The sequence below is a fragment of the Dermacentor variabilis genome, chromosome 2 (assembly GCF_050947875.1).
Source record: "Dermacentor variabilis isolate Ectoservices chromosome 2, ASM5094787v1, whole genome shotgun sequence".
NCBI classification, from domain to species: Eukaryota; Metazoa; Arthropoda; class Arachnida; order Ixodida; family Ixodidae; genus Dermacentor; species Dermacentor variabilis.
This window is the reverse complement of record NC_134569.1, coordinates 21,187,560-21,209,548: the sequence shown is the minus strand read 5'-3', so window position 1 is coordinate 21,209,548 and position 21,989 is coordinate 21,187,560. Positions and strand designations below refer to the sequence as shown.

Below are 21,989 nucleotides of genomic sequence, written 5' to 3'. Positions count from 1 at the left end.
CGGGAGCACAAGTCGTGCCGAGCTTGTGCGCTGTCACCTGCTACACTGCGCAAAGGAAGCGAAAGGGGGAACCGAAGGAGCGATGGAGGATGATGACGACAAGAATAGTGGTGTGATGACGCAATGCCGTAAACCGAACAGTATATTGAAAATCATGACGCTAGTCCCGTATCGTGTAAAATTTGTAGGCTGGGCCATACGGTTAAATCAGTATATATCGGGTGGGGTCAAGCACCGCAAATAAAGTAATGTAGTTGAATTCTGGTGTTTTACGTGTCAGAACCACAATTTGATTACGATGTATGCCGTAGTTGTGGACCCCGGATTAATTTTGACCACCAGGAGATCTTCAACGTGACCGCATTTCACCCCCACGGAAATGCGGCCGTCGCGGGCTGGATTTGATCCCGCGGCCTCGTGCTTAGCAGCGCAACACCATAACCGCTAAGCCATCGCAGTGTGTGCAAATAAAGTCCTCCGAGAATGGCCTCACGTCGATGGTTGTTAAAGAAAAGGCAAAAGTCCGTCATCGCGGTGTGAATGTTGGGCAGGCGCAAAATATATGCGGCAGCGGTCGCAATCGAGGCAGTTCTCACGGCATGTGAGGTGTGCACAGCGCCGAATGAATGCTCATGCCAAGTTTCCAATAAAATAAAGCTGCAAGCCACTTGTTCTGCAATGATTTGACAAGAGCAATGTCAGTGGAGACAAGCTATTTGCAGCGAAAGCTTTACCTATAAAGTGCGGCATGACAGGCGTCGAAGGGTCAAGCGGCTTTGCAATTCTACTGAAGAGCCTGCCTCGAGCAATTCGGCTTTTGACCAAAGTTGGGACGTCGTCGTGCGAAAGCTCACCACAGTGATAGGTTTTGCGATTCCAGACGCCATCAAATATCCCGCACTTCAGTTCCCGCTTATACCGAAGCCGAGTTGGTATCTTATCATGCCACGACACTGCGCTACTTCGCAACGGCGCCCATCGATCATTTTGTTCGACATCACTGTCATTTATGAATCGCGAAAGAGGTTCCGTTGCTGTCATGCTCTCGGTTCCGGTATCGCGTACGTAATTGAAATTCGTGTCGTCTGTCACGGAGTTGCAAGGCATTGAATCGTTCACGCATTGCGCAGCTAGAACGAAAACGCTCCTACGCTCGACTCCAATATTTCTTTGGTCATTTTCCTTATTGTCATTCCACTTCTAACAGATACACGATTTTTGGCAAAAGGAAAGATAAAATTCCAACTTCGGCATCCAAAGTCGCGGTTCATCCCCTTCTTTCCGGCAGCCGCACAGTGGCTACAGTGAGCAGCTGCACGAGAGGAATTAGCAATTTTCGCCGACATGCAAATCAGGCTATCCTGGTTGAAGTCACGAATGTTTCGTGATTACTATGAGGTTTATGTCTCAGGGAAGCATGGAAATACTTCGGGCAAGGCTGTGCTGCATGCCCCAATTTCGAGCGCAGCCGCAAACACGGCTCAAAGTTGGAAATTTAACCAGCGCAAATAAAAGAGTACGCGCACGCACGCACGCACGCACGCACGCACGCACGTGTGTGCAGGGCTTGGGGTCATCAGTGCGGGGCTTGGGGTCATCGTTATGGAACGTTGTGGCGAGAATCAAGTCAGGGTTCAGGACACGTACTCAACGGGAAAGACGCCCTAAAACTTGTACATATATTGTCTCTGTCTTTGCGCGCCGTTATTCCAAGGCGAGACGTATGACCAGCTTGCACGACTTGAGGTTGTAATGGATCGTTCCGGTGCGGTTACTGTCCCTATTAATAGCTCCTATTACCTGCCAGGTGCTGCTCAGCACAGGATCGCGGGTTTCAACGTGGCTTCGGCAGTTGGACTGACATGATAGCGGGTTGAAAAAAAAAAAACGTCCTTGAGCTGAGAAATATATTGGGGTACGCCAAGGAACATGAGAGGTCGAAAAGCAAACATTAGTCGCGCGAAGTGCGCAGTTCATCCACAGCGATAGACGCCGATTGAATAGCGCTATCGTGCATCGTATTGCATTGACTTAAATGTGTTCACATGTTTTTACGCATGGGAACGGCCAGGAGCATTTGTCTGGTGTAGGGCAGACGTGGGCATAGTGTTCATGAGAGCGAAGCGTCGTACGAAGAGCAACGCGAGCGCGCCGATAGCCGCTTTGACTGAGCGACGACTAACAGTGACTGCGGCGGCACGATGACCCACACATGGCGTACGCTAGAGGGAATGGTAGTTTTCATTTTCAGCTTGCTGCTATTTGGGTTGCGTCGACCACCTGCACCGTTTCGAGCCTGGCCAAAAACAGCTGTATCGCATGTCAGCCATCGATGTACAATTAAGTATTTCGGTAATCTTTGCTACGTCTCTCGCTGGCATAGCCAAACTTTGAAGAGTACTTCGATTTGGGTCCGTTGGTGGGGCATTTTGCAAATTTTACCACCGGAAATAAGGACGCAGAAACACGTATACACTGCAGGCCCAGCGCTGTTCCTGGAACATTTGTCTGGTGTAGGGCAGACGTTCGTCGTCGCTTGTCGTGTGTGTGTGTGTGTGTGTGTGTGTGTGTGTGTGTGTGTGTGTGCGTGCGTGCGTGCGTGCGTGCGTGCGTGCGTGCGTGCATGCGTGCGCGCGCCGCACACACGCACACACACACACACGCACGCACACACACGACAAGCGACGACGAACGTCTGCCCTACACCAGACAAATGTTCCAGGAACAGCGTGTTTCTGCGTCCTTATTTCCGGTGGTAAAATTTGCAAAATGCCCCACCAACGGACCCAAATCGAAGTACTCTTCAAAGTTTGGCTATGCCAGCGAGAGACGTAGCAAAGATTACCGAAATACTTAATTGTACATCGATGGCTGACATGCGATACAGCTGTTTTTGGCCAGGCTCGAAACGGTGCAGGTGGTCGACGCAACCCAAATAGCAGCAAGCTGAAAATGAAAACTACCATTCCCTCTAGCGTACGCCATGTGTGGGTCATCGTGCCGCCGCAGTCACTGTTAGTCGTCGCTCAGTCAAAGCGGCTATCGGCGCGCTCGCGTTGCTCTTCGTACGACGCTTCGCTCTCATGAACACTATGCCCACGTCTGCCCTACACCAGACAAATGCTCCTGGCCGTTCCCATGCGTAAAAACATGTGAACACATTTAAGTCAATGCAATACGATGCACGATAGCGCTATTCAATCGGCGTCTATCGCTGTGGATGAACTGCGCACTTCGCGCGACTAATGTTTGCTTTTCGACCTCTCATGTTCCTTGGCGTACCCCAATATATTTCTCAGCTCAAGGACGTTTTTTCTTTTTTCAACCCGCTATCATGTCAGTCCAACTGCCGAAGCCACGTTGAAACCCGCGATCCTGTGCTGAGCAGCACCTGGCAGGTAATAGGAGCTATTAATACGGACAGTAACCGCACCGGAACGATCCATTACAACCTCGAGTCGTGCAAGCTGGTCATACGTCTCGCCTTGGAATAACGGCGCGCAAAGACAGAGACAATATATGTACAAGTTTTAGGGCGTCTTTCCCGTTGAGTACGTTTCCTGAACCCTGACTTGATTCTCGCCACAACGTTCCATAACGATGACCCCAAGCCCCGCACTAGAGCGCACATGTACACAACTAGCAACACCGCAGTGGTTTGTGCGCCAATAAGAGAAACTGTACTAGAAGGATCAACTTCCTGGCAGCCGTACGGTCGTACAGTCGAAAAGAATTCAGGAGCACAAACTGCACTTGTAAGCGCAACCTCTATGTAGCCTACTCGTCCAGACATTGAGACTAGTGCACTTGCATTACTTTCACGCTTGCTTGTTTTCGCAAATGCCGGGAACTATTGTAAGCCCGCGTACTCGAAACAGAGGCGGACGCCACACAGCGCTGCACACAGTTTGCCGCAATGCCTGCGTGCATACGCGCGTCTTGAACGCACGAGTCGCAGCAGACACACGGCGCCGCTATTCGCTCCTCGTGGCGCGACGAGAAATATACGCTGTACACGTGCGACGTTGGCTTCAGTTTCTCAAAGGCGACGCGTACCGAGCGCTCCTTACGACCGTGTCGTTGCGCTGAAGCATGGAAAAAAAAATTATAACAGAGAAAACGAAGGAGGGAGGCGGGGAAGAGACCGCGTAGTGACAGTGAAGTGAGGCTGGCGTATAAAACAAACCGGCGAATTCCGGGCGGAGCGAGACGCGACAGCAGCTGTTGGCCTGTTGGCCGTGCAAACGCGCAGCTGCGCCCTGGAACGTGTGTGTGCGCGCGCGCGCGCGAATGGGTTCGTCGGCTTATTGCGCTTCGGAAGTGAAGCAGGAACGACGGCCTCGACGGCACGAGGACGGCGTCTTTCCTCCCTCCTACGATTTCCCACTTTTTTCATCAGCGCAATTGGGATCACTATTTTGCGAACATTTGCTACATGTAGACATGTCGATACAGTGGACGAAGTTGTATAGGCACACATTACGAGGCTGAAAAGTGTATTACTGCCAAGAGAGCTCCTAACGAAGTTGCTGTAAGTTATAAGCAGGAGCTTGCAACTGAGATTTTCCACAGGTAAGAGAAAATTCACAATACACAGAGAAATAAAAGTAAGATCACCAATACGCAGAACTGAAAATGGTGAGGCAAACGACGCCCATATAGAGTCAAGTTTCAACAGTGACTAGAGAAATTTCTCAAAAGACCCTACTAATGAAGCAGTTTAATCGAACTGGTAAGCCATTCCAGATTCTGTGGCAGGAAATGCACTCATCACTTTCCCTTAGTTTGTATTGCGTTGTCTGTCTTCGAATATTGTGCACGCACGCACCGCACAAGCAGCCCTACATGATGTGGTCCCCTGACGCTCAAAAACCGATTGCCTATCAAGAAATTTCTACAATATGGCCGCAGCTTTAAAACTGTCCGACTTGTGCGATAAATAAAGACGCGAAGATGATAAAAGCCTGCAAAATTATATATATATATATATATATATATATATATATATATATATATATATATATATATATATAGAATCTACGTGACAACGCATCCCCTCACCAGTGATAGAAGTGGTCTCAGACGTAAGCGTCGTCATCACTGCTTACGAACGTGCAAAGGACCGTCACAGGGGCCGAAGGCGCGCACTAAAAACTGCGGACGCGGCTCTAACGATGCGAGAAAAAAAGCGCGGCCGCTCGTTACCAGTGGCCTTATATTTGACGAGGTTTGCGTAAAGATTGATGCAATCTTTGGTGCACAGCGGTTGGGCTTTTTGTTCCTTCTTTTTTTTTTCTCGTTAAAGAAGTCTTAACAAATTAAGTTAATATTAACCGCTGGGTATTTACGTGCCAAAACCGGGATATGATCATGAGACACGCCGTAGTGGGGGACTCCGGGTTAATTTTGACCACCTGGGGTTCTTTGACGAGCACCCAATGCGCAGTACACGAGCGTGTTTTGCATTTTCGCCCCCATCGAAATGCGGCCACCGCGGCCGGGAGTTCATCCCGCAACCACGGGTCTAGCAGCGCAACACCAAAGCCACTACGCCACCACGGCGGGTTCTTCACGAATCCTAGGTTGTTTCAAAAGCTGCTCTCGGTCATTTGTAAACGTCACCCACAACGTTTTCATTGACATCTTGTCGATTAGTTAAGTTCATAAATTTAGCTAATTAAACGTATTCGTGCACAATGAACGAGAAAGGTACAGTGAACGCCGTTCGCATAGTGCCCTCGGTCAACGTTTAACTGTTGGCGACCTTCAGCTAAGATAGAATAATGCAGAATAAATGTGGACCGACGTACTAGTCATTTGCCAATATTTCACATCGCTTGCTGAGAAAAATCTCCAAGATATTTTTGAAAATAGAGGTATAAGGGTGTTTACTGGCTTTCCAGTCTGCGTCGTCGTCCAATATTTTGAATAAGCGCGGTTATTCAGGCTTTTTAGCGGTTCCGCCACAGGCTCCATAGAGTCAGTGTATAACGGCAACCGATATCTCGTGCGCCGAAAGATGGCTTGTTAAAGAATTTCGGACTTGATCTGCGCAAGTCGCGTCGTGAACATCATTGCCGCGAACGCAATTTCGGAGGTTTGCGGTACCTACGAACGTTTAGTTACGACCACAATTTGGGCGCTGACGTTGACTAAATATGAAAGTTTACGTCCTTGGCTTACTTTTTGCGGCGGCAAGAGACTGATCTTGTGTGGCGTGGCCCGAGAGAAAACAGCGCAGCTTGCGTGCACATTTCAATGGCGATTGCGGTTGCCATTGGATATTTGTGACCAAGAAGTTTCATAAAAGCAAGCAGGTGGTTCGTCGGCGTGCCGCGCTATCAAACCGGTAACGGGACGAGGTGCGCACGTGCGGAATTGATTTAGAATCCACGGCGTTCGCCCATTAATCGACGCCGATGTACCAACAGGGCGCTAAATCGAATGCTAAAATACATAGTGAAACTGTTGTGCTACACGCTGAGCAGACTGCGCGACCTCATTCGTTCATTCGGCGAGGCTTTTCTTCCCGACTGTCCCATGAAATGAGCGTCAGTTCAACTAGTCTTTAGCTGCTCCGCATATACGCAAACGCCTAGCACCTTTATAAGACATTCTTAATACATTGCATATAGCACAACACGGTTATAATTTTCTTGTAGCCTAGTTACAATTATGCAACCATATACACCCACACTCCAAAGACGCCGACGCTGAAACTGGATTGCTTAGGCTTCGAGTGCAGGGCTCAGCGCATGCCAACGCATGTCTATGGCTGTGTGGTTGCCACTGAACACACACATCCTGCTAAGTTTGGCAACGTCATTCGAAACTAAGTGTTTTGGCGCAGGTTGGCGCAGCTCGATGGTCTGACGCAAGATGGCGTAAATGGTACAGCATTTCCAACCCTGAAGAAGAAATAGTCAACTTCTACCTGTTATAACGCCGCTGTGATGTTGACAAAAATCAGGCGAAATTATAATTTGTTTTCCGATCGAGACTGCTGTGAGAAACTAACGGTCTATAAAAGTAATTGTTGCATATTTACGCGCCTAATATAACTAACAATCGCCCAAATTACCCACTGCCGATAATTAAACAATAACTGTCACGGCACAATCAAGTACGTGGACACGATGGAAAGTAGCGCAAAAAAACTGAAAAGAAAAAAGGGGTGGGGGATAAAAGGGCATTGTTCGCGATACTTTGTATCATGTCTGCACACCAACTAGCCCAGCAAAGCATCTCGCTCGAAGTATGTGAAGTTAGTTTCTTGTTCGGTGAACAAAATGTGTTCGTCTAATGATGGCACCAGCCGCAGAGCTCTCGCTGTGCATTTTTTCTAAGCCCAGAGATCGTACAAGACGGCAACTAGCGATCATCAACACGTTGTTCTGGATATATATTACTCTGCAAACAGGAAATTTAATACACGTTAATACGAGAAACCTAAACATGAGCAACGTGTCGAATAAACAGTCATTCATTAAACGGTCAAACAGTCGAATAAACAGTCAGTAAAATTAAGGAAGAAATTTCATGAGCAAAGCTCCATTATGATGATGATAATAATAGCAAAACGTTGGTTGCTGGAACAAAAGCAAACAAAATCAGCGAAGTATTTGAAAGATAGCGAAGGAAAAAAAAAAAAACTTCGCTGAATAGATAAAATTGACTATTCAGCGCATAGTAGAGAGCGTTAAATGCGCAGTAAAACAAGGACGATAAGAGCGTTAAGGCGGACATTTTTTCGTCCTTTTCTCGTTTCCGCGCTGTGAATTTTCATCATGGATCACTAACTCGAACGGTCACATACTTTGCTTATGCAGTAAAATGTCATTAATATATCAGAACGACTACGAAGACGAGAAAGAACTCTGGAGGCTAAGATCCTCCGTACTTAAACTTGCGCAAGCCGCCCCTTAAAGCTCTAGCTTATTCACTTCGGTCATTTCAGAGAAGAGAAACGATGTGGTACATTTTAGCAAAGTTTGTACCGTCTTGCCATTCCCACTACAGGTCAAGTGCTTCTCCGAAGTCTCCGCCTGCATTCTTAACACGCCAGCATAGCACGTTCTTAGCATCACGATGTTCATATTTGACCCATTCTTCTCCACTTCGCCTGACAAATTCGAAATGTCAAGGACGAATTAATGGACGAAATAATGCGAAGCTTATTGAATCAGCCGTTTAAAATTGCGGCAGGGAGAGGGTTTCTTCTGGGTGGCGCGAAGCTTTTCAGACGCGAGAGAGATCAGGCACAGCTCTGCCCTTCGCACTTTCGTCGTTATTCTTGTTCTATTCATAGAATGTTAACTTCCACGCAGTGCAATACTATAAAAAAGCCAACTCGCCGTTTTCGCTAAATAAGGATTCTGCCATTTCTGAGCGCTAAAAGAATAATTTAGAACTTAAGCGAAGGTGCCGGTCTGAGGTATAGCATCTCATAAGAGACGTAACTTCTAACACTTTGATTGCCGGGATCGCCTACAACCTGGCACAGCATGCGAGACGATACACGATGATAAGTCAAAAGTAGCGCAGCATGAAAAGTGAGCATGCAATTAACCATTCTTGCGCTCTCAAGGTCTCGGGTTGCTAAGACGCGAACATACAACAGCCATGTGGCACCTTAACGCGCGCCTAGAGCGGTGCATCGTTTTTCTTTTTTTTTTTTATTCCGCCCCCATCAGAATGAGGTGGAGGCGAATCGAACCGGTGGGCTCGTGCTGCGCGCTAACCAGATGCCTTCGACATGCCAAACCAAAGCTTCGCAAAGCTCAGCTTCAAGGGAAAGCGAGGCGGCGGTGTCACATGGCGCCAAATGCCCAAGCACAGGAGTGGCTGACGGCCGCCGACTTAAATATGAGCAAAGAACGGCCGCTCGTAAACAACGCTAAACAGCACCCAGTCTCTTTCGCAGGATCCTCGAGCCACGATGAAGGCCGACACGTTGTACGTCAGAGCACGGCGACCGCGCATCACACGCGGGCTTCGCAATATATACGCTGTTCCGATTGCGCGGCATCCACGGTGCGCGGAGAAAACCTCGGCTGCTCGCTGATGCACAATTCGAAGTTAATTACGGCAAGACGAACTAAATGCCGATACAGGCGCTTATATCGGATCACATGCAAGCAGGAACTGCTAACAGAAGGCACCCAGTGCACACACACTAAATATCAGGCAAAGTATATACTTTCTGACCATTGCCGACATTGCTATAGCCTCGTGGGGGAAAGACATGGACAGACAGCAGAGCTGTTGACTGATGGCTACGATATAGCAATGAAGAATTCTACAACAAATCACGTTTTGCAGCTACCGAACGGACGGGCGGGCACAAAATATTGCGGGATCTGCCAGTGCGTGGCAAAATGAGGAAGCAAACGCCTGGTGCAGAGACATGGCGCGTCCGTTCGTGTGCCTGCCAATACGGCCACTTCTGGCTTTATTTCAGCCGCTGCCACGTGCGACAGCGCACCGCACGCTCCGCCGGTCCTTCCTTGTTCACATCGATAGAAACGACTTGTCGGTATGACGCCCATGACTTGTCAAAAATTCTATCATAAAAACACTATATAGTTAAAGTGATGGCTGGTTTTTACAGTGTGTGCATGGTTGAAAAACGTACCGCAACCTTATACGGACGAAGACAATGGAGATTCACAAGCCCTAATGTGTGCGTGTCTATTACACGTGTTCGTCCTTGTAAAGTTGCGCTGTTTTCCCACCGTGCATCTGTACCAACTCGCCCTTATGTCACCGCTAGCATAGCATTCCCTCGCACTATATAGAATAACTCGATGGCTCACTTTCGAACAACAAATACTCATATATTCCTATTACATATTATTCCAATATATTTATACCATGCCTGCTCTTAGTCATCAAGCACATCAAGAACGTGATGGGTGAGTGGGGACTCTTCGATGAACTCCAGACGACCTATGTAACGTTGGAATACGGATGTCGATATCGCTGTCTCCCTCTCTTCCCTCGGAAGCGAGAGGCAAAAAGAAAAGGGCAGCACATACCGCTTTGCGCTCATCAGGGACGATAGCACCGTCGCCGGGCGAATGCCTCGACCGTCGTTTTCGGGAAGTTCGTGCAGCCCGGACAGCAGTGGATCGGAGCTCAGCCGCACGCGGGCCGAATGCGACGCGCTTCCTCCGCGGTTTCGCAGAGGAATCTCGACCACGGTAGAGCGGGAGCCCCGAAGCCACTCATCGCTTTCGCGAAGCCCACCCGCCCGTTCCATTGTTGACCGCACCAGAAAAGATACCGAGGCACGCAATCGCAGCGCCAGGGACTGCGGTCGTGTTCAGTCGGCGCGCGGTAGTGGCTGCGCGCGTGTCGGCTGGCGCAAGACTGCGCAGTTTCTTTCCCACTGCAGACCGAGCGGCTTAATGGAAGCCCCACTGCGCACAACCTAAGGGAAGACCTATGTAGCGCGTTACACTCGGCGCTGGCGACGGCAGTACGGGAGGGACGGAGAATACCGCTTTTCATGCCAGAGATTTCCTGGCGCAAAAAAACAAAAAAAAATCGGCGTAATGGCGATGCTCATGAAGACCGCAAAGCTCGATTCATCGCCTCTTTACTACTGACAACCGAAACTGAACATTTTTGCGAGTGACGAGCGATTCACGAAAGACCCAGCGAAAACTTCTTGGACCAATTATTTTTAATGCCTGCGAATTGTTCGCATAATTTAACATTTTAGAAAACGTGAAAAATCAAGTTCGCGAATAGAAATCATTCATATTATGTGGCCAACGGTAGAAATCACTTATTAAGGTTTTATTTAGGAGCCTTGCGAATAGCTAAGAAGGTTGAAATATACGCTTAAACAACGGAGGCCGTCCTTTTTGTTGCCGTCCTTTTCAGCGTGAAACACCTTTTCTGTTATACTCTGAAAAGCTACAGGGCTTTAGCAGCCTCGTTACTGAATGTGGCTAACGATGTCGTTCTCCTAATGACGTCAATATGACGAAAACAAAATCCGGAGTAGGTTTCAGAATCAGAACATGTAGAGTTAAGTTGCGTCTGACCTATAGCTATTCTTGGGCTCCAAGCAAATCCAACATTAGGCAAAGGTGACAGTTTCTAAATTAACAACGTTAACCGTGCAGTATATCGGCCACTATTATAAGCCATGTGTCAAATGAAGCACCGTTGCAGCATGCTCCTGCGGCAAATGCGGATAAGCTATGCCTCCTCCACACCTATTCGGGTGCAGCCTACTCAGGTGGCTTACATTAGATGAACGCGTAACCGAACAACGCAAGCCAACTCAACTCTTTCAATAAGTTATAAGAATAAATGCGCGAACCAACACATTCATTCGAGTCAAACAAAATCCGGGCTTTCCGAACATTCGCCAGTACGAGAGACAGTTTCTAGATAGACAATAAACGAAGTAGATCAAACGACCGTCAGCACTTCTACTCAGGTTACCCTCGAGCTACATACACAGTAAACACGCCGCGTGCCCACCCTTCACGGCTAAAACCTTAGTTCAAGCGGGGCACCAAGGGGCGCGAATGAATTATTATTCCAGCTTTTTCTTTTTTTCCTTTTCTGCCTATATTGGGAAAAACTTCTTTCTTCGCTTACGCGAAACCGACGGGAGCGGGTCGAGCCAGTTACCACCGGCGTCGAGTTAACACGACAGATACAGTGTTGTATAATGCACAGAGACAAGGACAGAGATGCATAAATTGAAACGCGAACTGGAAATAACTGACCAGGAAACCTGTTACGCGTAATCACATAGAAGTGTGATGTGTAATAAATCTGTACCTGGCAAGGAGCTGTACCAAGTGATCGCTTTGGAGTATGAATTAATCCACAGTTACAAATACAGGTGAACCTGGAAACAAAACAACACACTGGAGCAGATTCGGAATTGTTCGCGCTTGAATTTAGGGTGATAGTGCATACGTCCACCCACAGCGCTGTGCCCGAAATTGTGTCTGTGAGCCTGATACAAGAGCCCATAAGGTCACTACCAGCGCGTCCTGTTCTTTGGCGCTAGCTGCGAACCGCTGACGCCGACCGACCTACTGTACACACTCCTTCAACGTGGATTTGGCGGTCACCTTACACCGCGCAATCGGTATGGCTCATCCCGAATCAATGCTGTTACATACGAGACCGTTTTCTGAGCCTCCTTCGAGTTCACCAGACCACATCGAATTGCGTCACAGCTAATTAAGGAGCGCAGAAGCACATCTACCCCGTTCCCGAGGCGCGGCACGTGCAAACGAGTTGGCGTCCCCCACCTCGTGCGCCGCAGGTGGAGCTATTCACTGCTTGACTCTTCCCGAAAGTGTAGCGAGAGCCTGGCACTGTTCCAGGTAACGTGGATCCCGAGGCAAGACGGCTGTAATGCACCGTGAAGCCCTGCAGCCATCCCTCATCCGCCTTTGTGAAGGCAGTTGCAGACCGGGAAGGCAATACTGGAGACAAGTAATCCCTCGGACAATTGGAGCCCAAGGAGTGACCCTCTGAGCCGAATGTGACGTACACTCGCACGGACGCCTACCATTGGCCGAAAATGACGACACCTGAGCGGGCTCACCGATTGGACTAAAAAGACGCCACCTGAGCGGGCTCGCCGATTGGCCGAACGTGACGTGACTTCGAGACACCGAAGGGGTTAAAAGCCAGAGACCGGGAGCAGCAAGGGAGCATTCCTTCATTCATTTCTTTCGAGCTTCTTGCCACGGGCCGCAGCGTTCGAGTTGCTGCCGGCCCGTAATGACTTTATGACTGTTAATTTCTTTGTACTCTCAGTGTAAATAATGTAAATAAACCTCCAGTTTTCATACCGACGTCCTCCTCAACCTCGGCCAACTCCCGCACCCAACGGCAAGGTCCAAAAATCTAGGGGACAGCAATTGGGATTGTCCTCCAGATCCAACAATGCTCTCTCCTCCCGTCTGGTTAGTTTACATGAACGCGGCACGTAAAGTTCCCAGCTTGAAAAGCCGACTCGGCCAGCTAAATGCTCTGTCAGCTATAGCCGCGAAACTACAAAATCCCTGAACGCACGAATTTCTCGAAGGCTTGAGAGATTTAAGCCTTTGCTCTACCGAGTGTTTGCGGTTTCCCAAAGTTATAACTGCTCAATCTGGCGGGTCAGTGCGCGACAGTACAGTGGCACGGGACGTCTTCTTTCCTTGGGGATCCATGCGCAAGCTATTGTGCGTACATACACCAGTCACGTGAGCATCAGTGCAGAACAATGGATTTTGAGCTCACCGTTGGCGTTTCTGCATCTGCACTAAGATGCCAATAAGTTGTCGATCGAATTTTCAGAGGTCAGAAAAACTGCCAGAACAGAATAATAAACCAAATACACAAATGGCAGTATCGCAGTTAAAGGGAAGCTGAAGAGTCTGTCGAATTTTATAAGGCGCTCATATACGGATGTGGGAACCGTATAAACCATGCACGTAAAATTTTGGGCGGGATTTTTCACTTAGGAACGACGTAATCGCCGGTTAAAATTGCGCTGCAGCTCCGCCCCACGTCGAGCGTCGCGCTGCTGCTGACGCTGACGATGCGAGCGGAGACCGGAAACCGCGCCGTAGTGAGGTCAGCGCTGGTATTCCGCTCCTTCGCAGTCTCCGCAAGGTCTCCGCGGCCGTGCCTGACCGCGCTTGTTTCTGCGTGCGTGCCGTCATAATCTGCCTCGCTCGAGCCTGCATTCCTTTGTTTGTGTGTATGTAGGATGGTAGTTGACGTGCGCAGCATCAATTGAAGTGGTGGGCCGATCATGCCGGCGCTCTGTGCAGCCTACGGTTGCACGAACACCAGCGGCCGCGACGATGTTCCATTCCGCAAGACAAGAAGCTTGCAGCTAAGTGGGAGGCTGCTGTGAATCGAAAGAATTTCAAGCGCTCAAGAACAACAGTGCTGTGCTCTAACCACTTCCGTGACGACGATTACTACCAGCGTTTATCAATAAGGCGGGAATGAGTGAAAGTACGGCTTTCTGCTAGCAGGCTTTCTAAACGCAGCGGGAAAAGGTCGGGGCAACGAACGCACAAAGGCAGGACGGGTGCGGGCGCACGGATGGTAACTGGTTTCGGAAGACCTTATGAATACACGAACTCGTCCAAACCTGGATTTTGATTTATTGCTCGCTCCTTCGTGTTAGCACGCTGAACGGAAGGTACACGTTTATCTGCCACCCTTGACGCAGGTTTGGTCGCAAACCTCCGTTAATTTTCTATTCGCACGTGTGTTGTGAAACAGCCAACATGCAGCTACCATAACGCAGTGCAAGTGTAAAGTTTTCACGTGTTTGAAAGCCGGCGCACGCCAGGACGCTGCGCTACCCCTCACGCACAGAGAGAAAGCGGCTGTCTCACGTAGCCGACGGAATTCGCCTCCTTTACGGCTCCGGTGACGATTAGCGAGCGAATGGCGCGCTGATGAAGGCCACTACACGTGCTACAAGAGCCGGAAGCTTTTCCCGCATGTAAACCGTCTGTGTACATTGCCGACAGCTTTAGGGCAGCGCACAAATGCCGACGATCGCATCCCTCCTTACGTTCCACGAGGAGGCATGCAGGAACATAACAGTACAATTGTTTGCCCGGAAACGAACTCACTGGATCGCTGAATACAGCTTTGCAAGAAACATACTCACCAAAGAACGTTTCTAAGACGAGATGATAACGCTTTGCTTTCGTTCGCGTCGAAAGTACTGCTTGCTACCAGCATCTTTTGCTTCTTGGAGAGGCCGGCTACGTTTACATGTAGGTAGCAACGCCGAACTCCTCAGAGAAACACAAGCTCTCGATATTGACCATTACCGTCTCACCAAACCACAGCGCCAAACCACCTTGCACCGTGCTTCATGTGTGGCGGCAGCGGCCGGTCCCGGACGAACACCAATGTTGACGTCACGAGGCGCCCGACCAATCACAGGCGGAAACAAGGCGCGCGAGCTGCCCGAGTCTGCTGCTGCACTTTTCGTCGAAATAAAACCTGTTTGCGCTTTCTTTCGCTCAATTTCGATGCGATATTCGAATTCGGAGGGTTGAAAACCATTACGTACAGCTCTTCACTCATTTTTTCTGGAAAACTCTTCAGCTTCCCTTTTTAAGTAACTACTGCTACATTACGTATTCCGTGCTGTGGTTCGTGATGGGTATATACAGGGTGTCCCAGCTAACTTTAGCCAGAGTTGAAAAATATTCAAGTGCCCCGTAGCTGGACAGAACGTTAAGGTAATTTTTGCCGTCGCTTGGAGATGCTCAAGTTATCTTTTTCATTTCACCTGATTAGATTATGAGTCTTAATTAATCACATTCTCAAATATTATATTTCGATGAAAATTGTCAATGAGAAAATTGTAGAGCGGCATGAAAATTACCGATACAGCTTTCTGTTGCTCACGACATGAAAAACTCCCGATACAGCTTTCTGTTCCTCAATACGTGCTACATAAAAGTGTTTTTCCGAACGTGAAAGAAGCCCGCCAATGCACGCAAAGGTTCCGCGCGACTGGCCGCTCGAGGCACTTTGCGTGCGTTCGCGGGCTGCTTTCACGTTCGGAAAAACACTTTCATGTAGCACGTATTGAGCAACAGAAAGCTGTAATTGGGAGTTTTTCATGTCGATCTACGCTTTTCTCATTTACACTTTTCATCAAATTATAATATATGAGAAGTTAATTAACTAATTAAGAATAATTATCTAGTTAGGCGGAATGATATAAATAGTTTATCTCCAAGCGACGGCAAACAACATTACCCTTGTTCTGTCCAGCTACGTGGCATTTACCTATTTCTAAACTATGACTAAAGTTACCTGAGACACCCTGTAAAGCTTACACGCATGATGTCTCAAGGACGTAAAGGCAAACAAAATCGCGCTATGTGTACAGCAGTATAGAAACGAGCAAAGGGTGACGATGTTCACGAGCGGAACATCAACCGAGGCCCGAGTAAATGGGCCAAGTTATTTCTCGCTACTGCTGCTCTCACCGAGACTCGAAAGTTTGTAAATAAATTCTCTACGCAAACTAAAACGTCAGACTCACACCTGCACGGGACGGCACCCTTGCTACGCATGCGCCTGTATGTCCTATGCAAGCAACCGCATCGACAATTTGATCGGGAAGGCAAAATTCACATTGCCCGAAGGTCCACCAAGTGGCCCGACCACATGCTGTGCGTCAATTGATCCCAACTTCGCCCGAGACGTCGATGAACGATGTAGTTCTATTCAATGCAAATTAAGTCATTTACCGACCGCAATTTGCTCTATACGCATGAACGACTTAATTGGGCGGCATCGCAGTACAGCGAGTTCCGTTCGGTGCTCCTGTTCGGCGCCCCTTTCTTCCTTTCTCTTTCTTTCAGTCTTCTTTCTTTTCTTTTTTTGTGCGTGTGTGCCTCCTGAAATGGCACAGTTTATAGGTAAACGCACTAAGGAGGCTGGTAAGCTTAAAACTCTCACGAGTCTCTGCGAGAATAAGAAGAACGGCTAGGGACCAGACGAAAAAAAGCGGCAGTTTGGCGCATTACCGACGGCCGCGACACGGCTAGTTATCCACTTCTAACTGTTGTTAACTTTTTCTTTTTGCCAATTTCGCCAGATAGCGGCGAAAAACATTCCATTTTTATTTAACAGCCGTTAAGTGATAAGATAACGGACTCGCTCAGGATTCCTTTGTTTTAATTGTTCGGACGTCACCCTTATTATTTAATCTGAAGCTTCAAATTACGTCCTCCGGTGGCGAGCTAATCATCGGAACGCGAAAACAGGAACGTGAAAAATGACGAGGTGCTGAGGTTAGTCAAGTTTTCTAGACGAACTTTATCGGGACACTTTACTGGCTATTTGCGCAACTAGAAAAGCCACCAGGACTCCGAAAAGACAAAGTTGGCGCTCAAATGAATAAAAAGTCCCTAATTTTGGCGACTTTCTTGCTAAGTTATACTAACACTGCCTTCATTACAGCGCATAGAGACGCGGTGTCCCGCACATATACAGGGCTTTCACTGCGCTATATATAGTGTTCCAGTACACCACACTGGTGCATAGACGCCACAAACTGGTGCACCAGCGCGACCGGGAAGACGGAACGGTTCGCGCTGAGCTAGACTCGCCAATATTCTAAATGGCTGCAAAATGCGTCGTTGGCTTGCGATTAATGACGTCGAATGGCCAGTGCAGGCGCAACTGCGATGACCGGCATCAAAGTACTACAAATAACAATTCTAGCGTGATCAGTAGTAGATTGACGAATGTGGCTTGAAGTCACGGGCGTTCTCTGGATCGTAGGCAACAACTGTTAACAGGTAAATGCCTATGCGCGTCGCTCTATAAAAAATTCGGCAATCCGTGCATCCGCAGATCTCATCTATATTCGTGACACGGGACCCGTCTCACAAGTTCGGTGAATGACGAACTGCCCGAACTACACGTCTTGTACACATGCCGTCGTTCCGATGCAAATTACGCTTGTGGTCGAATACAACGCCACCTTACTTTTTTTCTTCCTTTGCTGATTTTAGTACACACCTGATTCGTCTACAGATAACTCAAGGACACTCGCATCGAAAAAATAAAAATTAAATTTCCATGCATGTTCCGCGCAGCTCTCACACCGAGTGCAGTCGGATATGCTCGAATACAAAAAACACAGCATGGAGTAAACTGAAGTGACAGAGGCAGCTAGACGCGTACATCGCAGGTAAAAAAAAAAAAAAATGTACCTAGGTCCCTCGAGAATATTTATTTCACGCACTACACACCCACCTCAAGGTCGAAACTGGCGAATACCATCTTTTGGGCTATTGCTTTCCCAATCGGCAATCTTTGGAAATTGAAAACGAGCGGACTAGGCGCGTGAAAGAGCACGTAGACACAACCGGATAGGCATCGCATGCTATCACTATAGGCGCAGAGAGGCGATTCTGACTACGGTGACGAATATTAGCTACTCACGCGCACGCCAGACAAGCATGCCAGTCGTGCCGTCTGCAGATGCAATACTGAGAGAATGAGCTAGGGTCTATAATGTTACAAGTTCCTGTATTTACTAAACTCATCGTCGGGATCTGTATTAAAAAAAAAAAAACTGAAGGCGACTGAAATTCAAGTGACATTTAGCCAATGCGAAGTATACGACGCAGTATGCAACGCAGTTATGCAGTATACAACGAGCTCACCAGTCTTCTTTTCAGAAAATGGTTATGAAACATAAGTGTTCTGCAGCGGACGGTTACGGATCTTGCGACGTCTGTATCGTATCGGTCTCTCTCTCATACACGTGTGTGTGTGTGCGTGTGTGTGCGTGTGTGCGTGTGCGACCTCATAACTAGAGCAGAGGGTGCCGGCGTTGGATGCATAGCAATTTCTCAAGAGGTGCAATGTTGACATGTTTAATTATGCATTTCTACGTACTTTCTTTCGGAGCACAAAGATTTTCATTTATTTTGGGCAAAAGTGGTGTACAATGATTATAGCAACTGTGGTTTATTTCGTTTTGCTGGCTGCATTTTGTAAACTGCACTTATCTTCCGCATCAGCCCACGAAAACGGCCATGTACAAGTCAAAAACCCGGTTGATTCGGATAAGAATGTTTGCCACTAAGACTAATCGAGCAATCTGACGTTTTAAATACGGCACAGGCTTACAGGGATACGCGATGAGTTGTAGTGAACCGAAAATGCCAGGTGCCGCCAACGCGCCCAGATCACAAATAAGCGGTCCTTCATTATTTCATAAACAGCCCGAAGGCGAATTCCCAACTAAACGGGTTTCCTCACGTATACATGCAGACACGCACACAAACACGAGGCAGCGAAATAAAAAAAAAATAAAGCACATGTGACCTCCCTTTCGGTTCGACGACCTCACGCAGGTATATACATCGATGCACCGGCGGCGCGATTCCGGGGCTGTCGATGTGACATTGCAGGCGCTCGCTCCTATCGTATCCTCATTTACCGTGTTGCATGATTCTATGACTATTAGTCTATTATTCTATTAGTCTGGCAAGATTTTGACACGTCCAGCGACGTCCGGAAACATGTCAATAGGTGTCGTAGCCCATACGTGGGAAGACCGAAACTTGCTCCTTACTGATGTCGGGATTATTTTTTAAATGAACACTGTGGCCGTTGCCCACGTTATTAATTTGTTGTCTTTTCTAGTTACGACAAAAGGTGTATCCTATGTACGCCGAGTGCGCGGTGCTCTTAATTATTCCGCCTCACTATCGATTTACGCCGGGGCGTGCATTATTCGGTCGGGCGTCGCAAGACGCATTACCGCAAATTGCGGTCTCGCCGCTGTGGCGCCGGCGCATCTCGCGACGCCCTGCGTCATCCGGTCACGTAAAAAAAGAGGGGGGATTGCTTCCCTCCGGATTTTTCTGGGTGTCTCGGGCACGCAGATACGGCGCGTGCAAATGAAACGAGCCCGTCCCTCAGCGCATGGGGAAAGCATTCCCTACAGGAACACATCAAAAGGCTTAGCACGAATACGGGCACGCGGCCAAAAGCAGCGCAGCCTGACATGCTGGCGGAAGCGTGTCCGCGTGACGGATACATGAATAGGGTATGCCTCCACAGGGACTCACCTGTGAGCGTTTTGATCGGATGGCGACCGTTGGTAGTTCTTCCAAGGCGAAAGACTGCTGCGGTAATGGTGGGGTCGCCATTGCGGGGAAGCTACCTCACAGTGGCGTACGGCGGGCACAGCAGCCTCGGCATGGTGCGTCGCTGGTGCGCCCCAGGCCGCCCTCAGAGCCGCTCAGCCGTCGCCGGCGTCTCCGGGGCGTCGGCGAGCCACGACGGAACCGAACACGCGCACACTCACGGTAGCCACGACACGAAGAAACGGCGCCGCACCCGCGGCGTCCACCATCGGGCGAAACACACGGCCAGCTCTCCTATGCTTATTGCTTTTTTTTACCGCATCTAGTAGCTTTTGCTCTGCTTGTGATCATCTGCTGCTATCAACTCGTCTTGGATCGCTGCCCGGCTCGGTCTTCTGCCAACATTACGACCTGGCTTCGGCTAGGCGTGACATCAACGCTGAAACCGCCAGATTGAATTCCTGCATGTATCCTCCGAGAGTGCGCATTTAATCTCGGAGGCCATGCTTTACTGTGACAGTGACGTTTAGAAATGACGGATGGCAGCATGCTTCAAACGTCTAAACGGGGTCCACACGTTTAGCCACAGTTGGTCAGAGTCAGAGCATGTTGCTTTTAGCAGACAATCCGGAAAAATTTTTACACAATCATTGGCTGCAGCTTTGATTTACGCTTCTCAGGTGGCTGTTGCATGATACTTTCTTGTTTTATGAAACTGCGTACGCATGCACACAACCCACGGCTTCTTCGAAGCTCTCTTGAATTTAGGATCTTGGAGGCTCTTTAAGTATAAATGATACCCTCTAGATGGCGCTACTAAGCCACATGCGCACACGCGCAGTTTTATTGTATTGTATCAAAAAAAAAAAAGAAAGAAAGCTACCTTCCTCATTCTATGCCGCATCTAATTCACGGCATCAAGCATTTAAATTCGATATTTGTGCTACATCAGCGAGGCTACGCTTTATCAACGGGCACAGGTTCCACATTAGCGTATCACGAAGCTAGTGCGTATACTGTTTCTTGTTTCGGTTCCAGATTAAGATTCGTTCGAATGTTTGTGGCATAGAGTTACTATACTGTGGTTTGTGGAGCTGCAAGTTGTTGTTGTTGTTGTTGCTGCTGCTGCTGCTGTTGTTGTTTTACAATATATTGCAGAGGCGTAGGAAATGTACTGGGAATCAAAGAAAAGTTACAGTTAATGCCTTCCTGATCAATATACTTATATAGAATGCCATAACTGAAACATCGTTGGCATTTCTGGTAGCGTGGTATGATGTAAGGCTATCACCGTAAGGCAGATAGCAAAGCTATCTCAGTCATCTAATTTCTTTAGCAACGCTACTGAATAATGCATGACACAGGACAGAACGCGGCGCCGCTTTTTGCTGCCATACAAAACCTTCAGCCGTAGACAACCGCGGAAGAGCAGCTGTTGAGCATGACAATTTGAGCCGTCTGAACTTCGGAGACTGAAATAATTGAGTTTCGTTAAAATGCGTTCGCATTCCGTTTAACAAATTTAAAAAAGAAAACAACAACATCAGTGGCTGCGGCGCAATCATGTACGTGCAACATAAATACATTTCCTAACAGGAGTATGAAAAGTGTGGGCGTCAAGTGAGGCACTGAACAGCTTCAGCTCCACACCTGCAGCATACTGCATGAGCCCTAATGCAAATATCTAGAACATTAATTTGTAAACATTGGACAATTAATAATATTACTCTTCACGCGCATTTTTTCACGCTTCGATGACAAATTGCGTGTCCATTGCTACTGCAGAAACTCAACCAAGCATGGCATATATCCCAATGGGTACTGAAACTCCCTCGGACGTCCGGATAAGATCCCGACGTCCAAGTCCAAAAGCAGACGTCCTGGGGACATCCACTGGATATCATTATCGGATTCATTTTTAACATGAACTTCTTATCCTCCCGCGGACGTCCTTCGGTCATTCATGCTGTACATTTTGCCAATGCACCGAGCCGGACTTTGTTCGAGCTTTAGTGAAGAACTGCTTCCTTGCTGAGCATTCCTGCGCTTGCAAAAGCCAACATATAGAGCCGGCCTCGAGTGCATTCAAGCTATATGTGAACCACATCTAGCTTTGTTCAGTATAGACATCAACGTTTGTCAGCGAAATATCAACCAGACCTCAAAAATAATGCATTATAAAATAAACCAAATTCGATCGAATTCTACCCGTTCTTGGGATTTTTTCCTCTGGTGGAGAGCTTGCAGGTACCCACGGAGGCAGGTTTCGGACTGGTTCTAAAGCACAATGTGATCGTAAGCTACCAAGCTTGCGTGAACGTCTCAATTTTATCGGTGAAAGCGTTTACATTTTAT

General features: G+C 48.2%; 1 protein-coding gene across 3 annotated transcripts in view; it reads right to left on the bottom strand.

Moving 5' to 3' along the window:
• The window catches only part of LOC142571486 (voltage-dependent L-type calcium channel subunit beta-1-like), a 125,003-nt gene extending 104,992 nt beyond the window's left edge, over nt 1–20,011 (bottom strand). For 2 of the 3 annotated variants that reach the window (XM_075679876.1, XM_075679880.1), the window contains exon 1: nt 19,617–20,011. In XM_075679876.1, coding sequence (XP_075535991.1) covers nt 19,617–19,697 — 81 coding nt within the window. In that variant the 5' untranslated portion in view covers nt 19,698–20,011. The remainder of the gene's footprint in view (nt 1–19,616) is intronic. The other variant, XM_075679877.1, reaches the window with a different exon arrangement.
• Nucleotides 20,012–21,989: the final 1,978 nt, after the last annotated feature.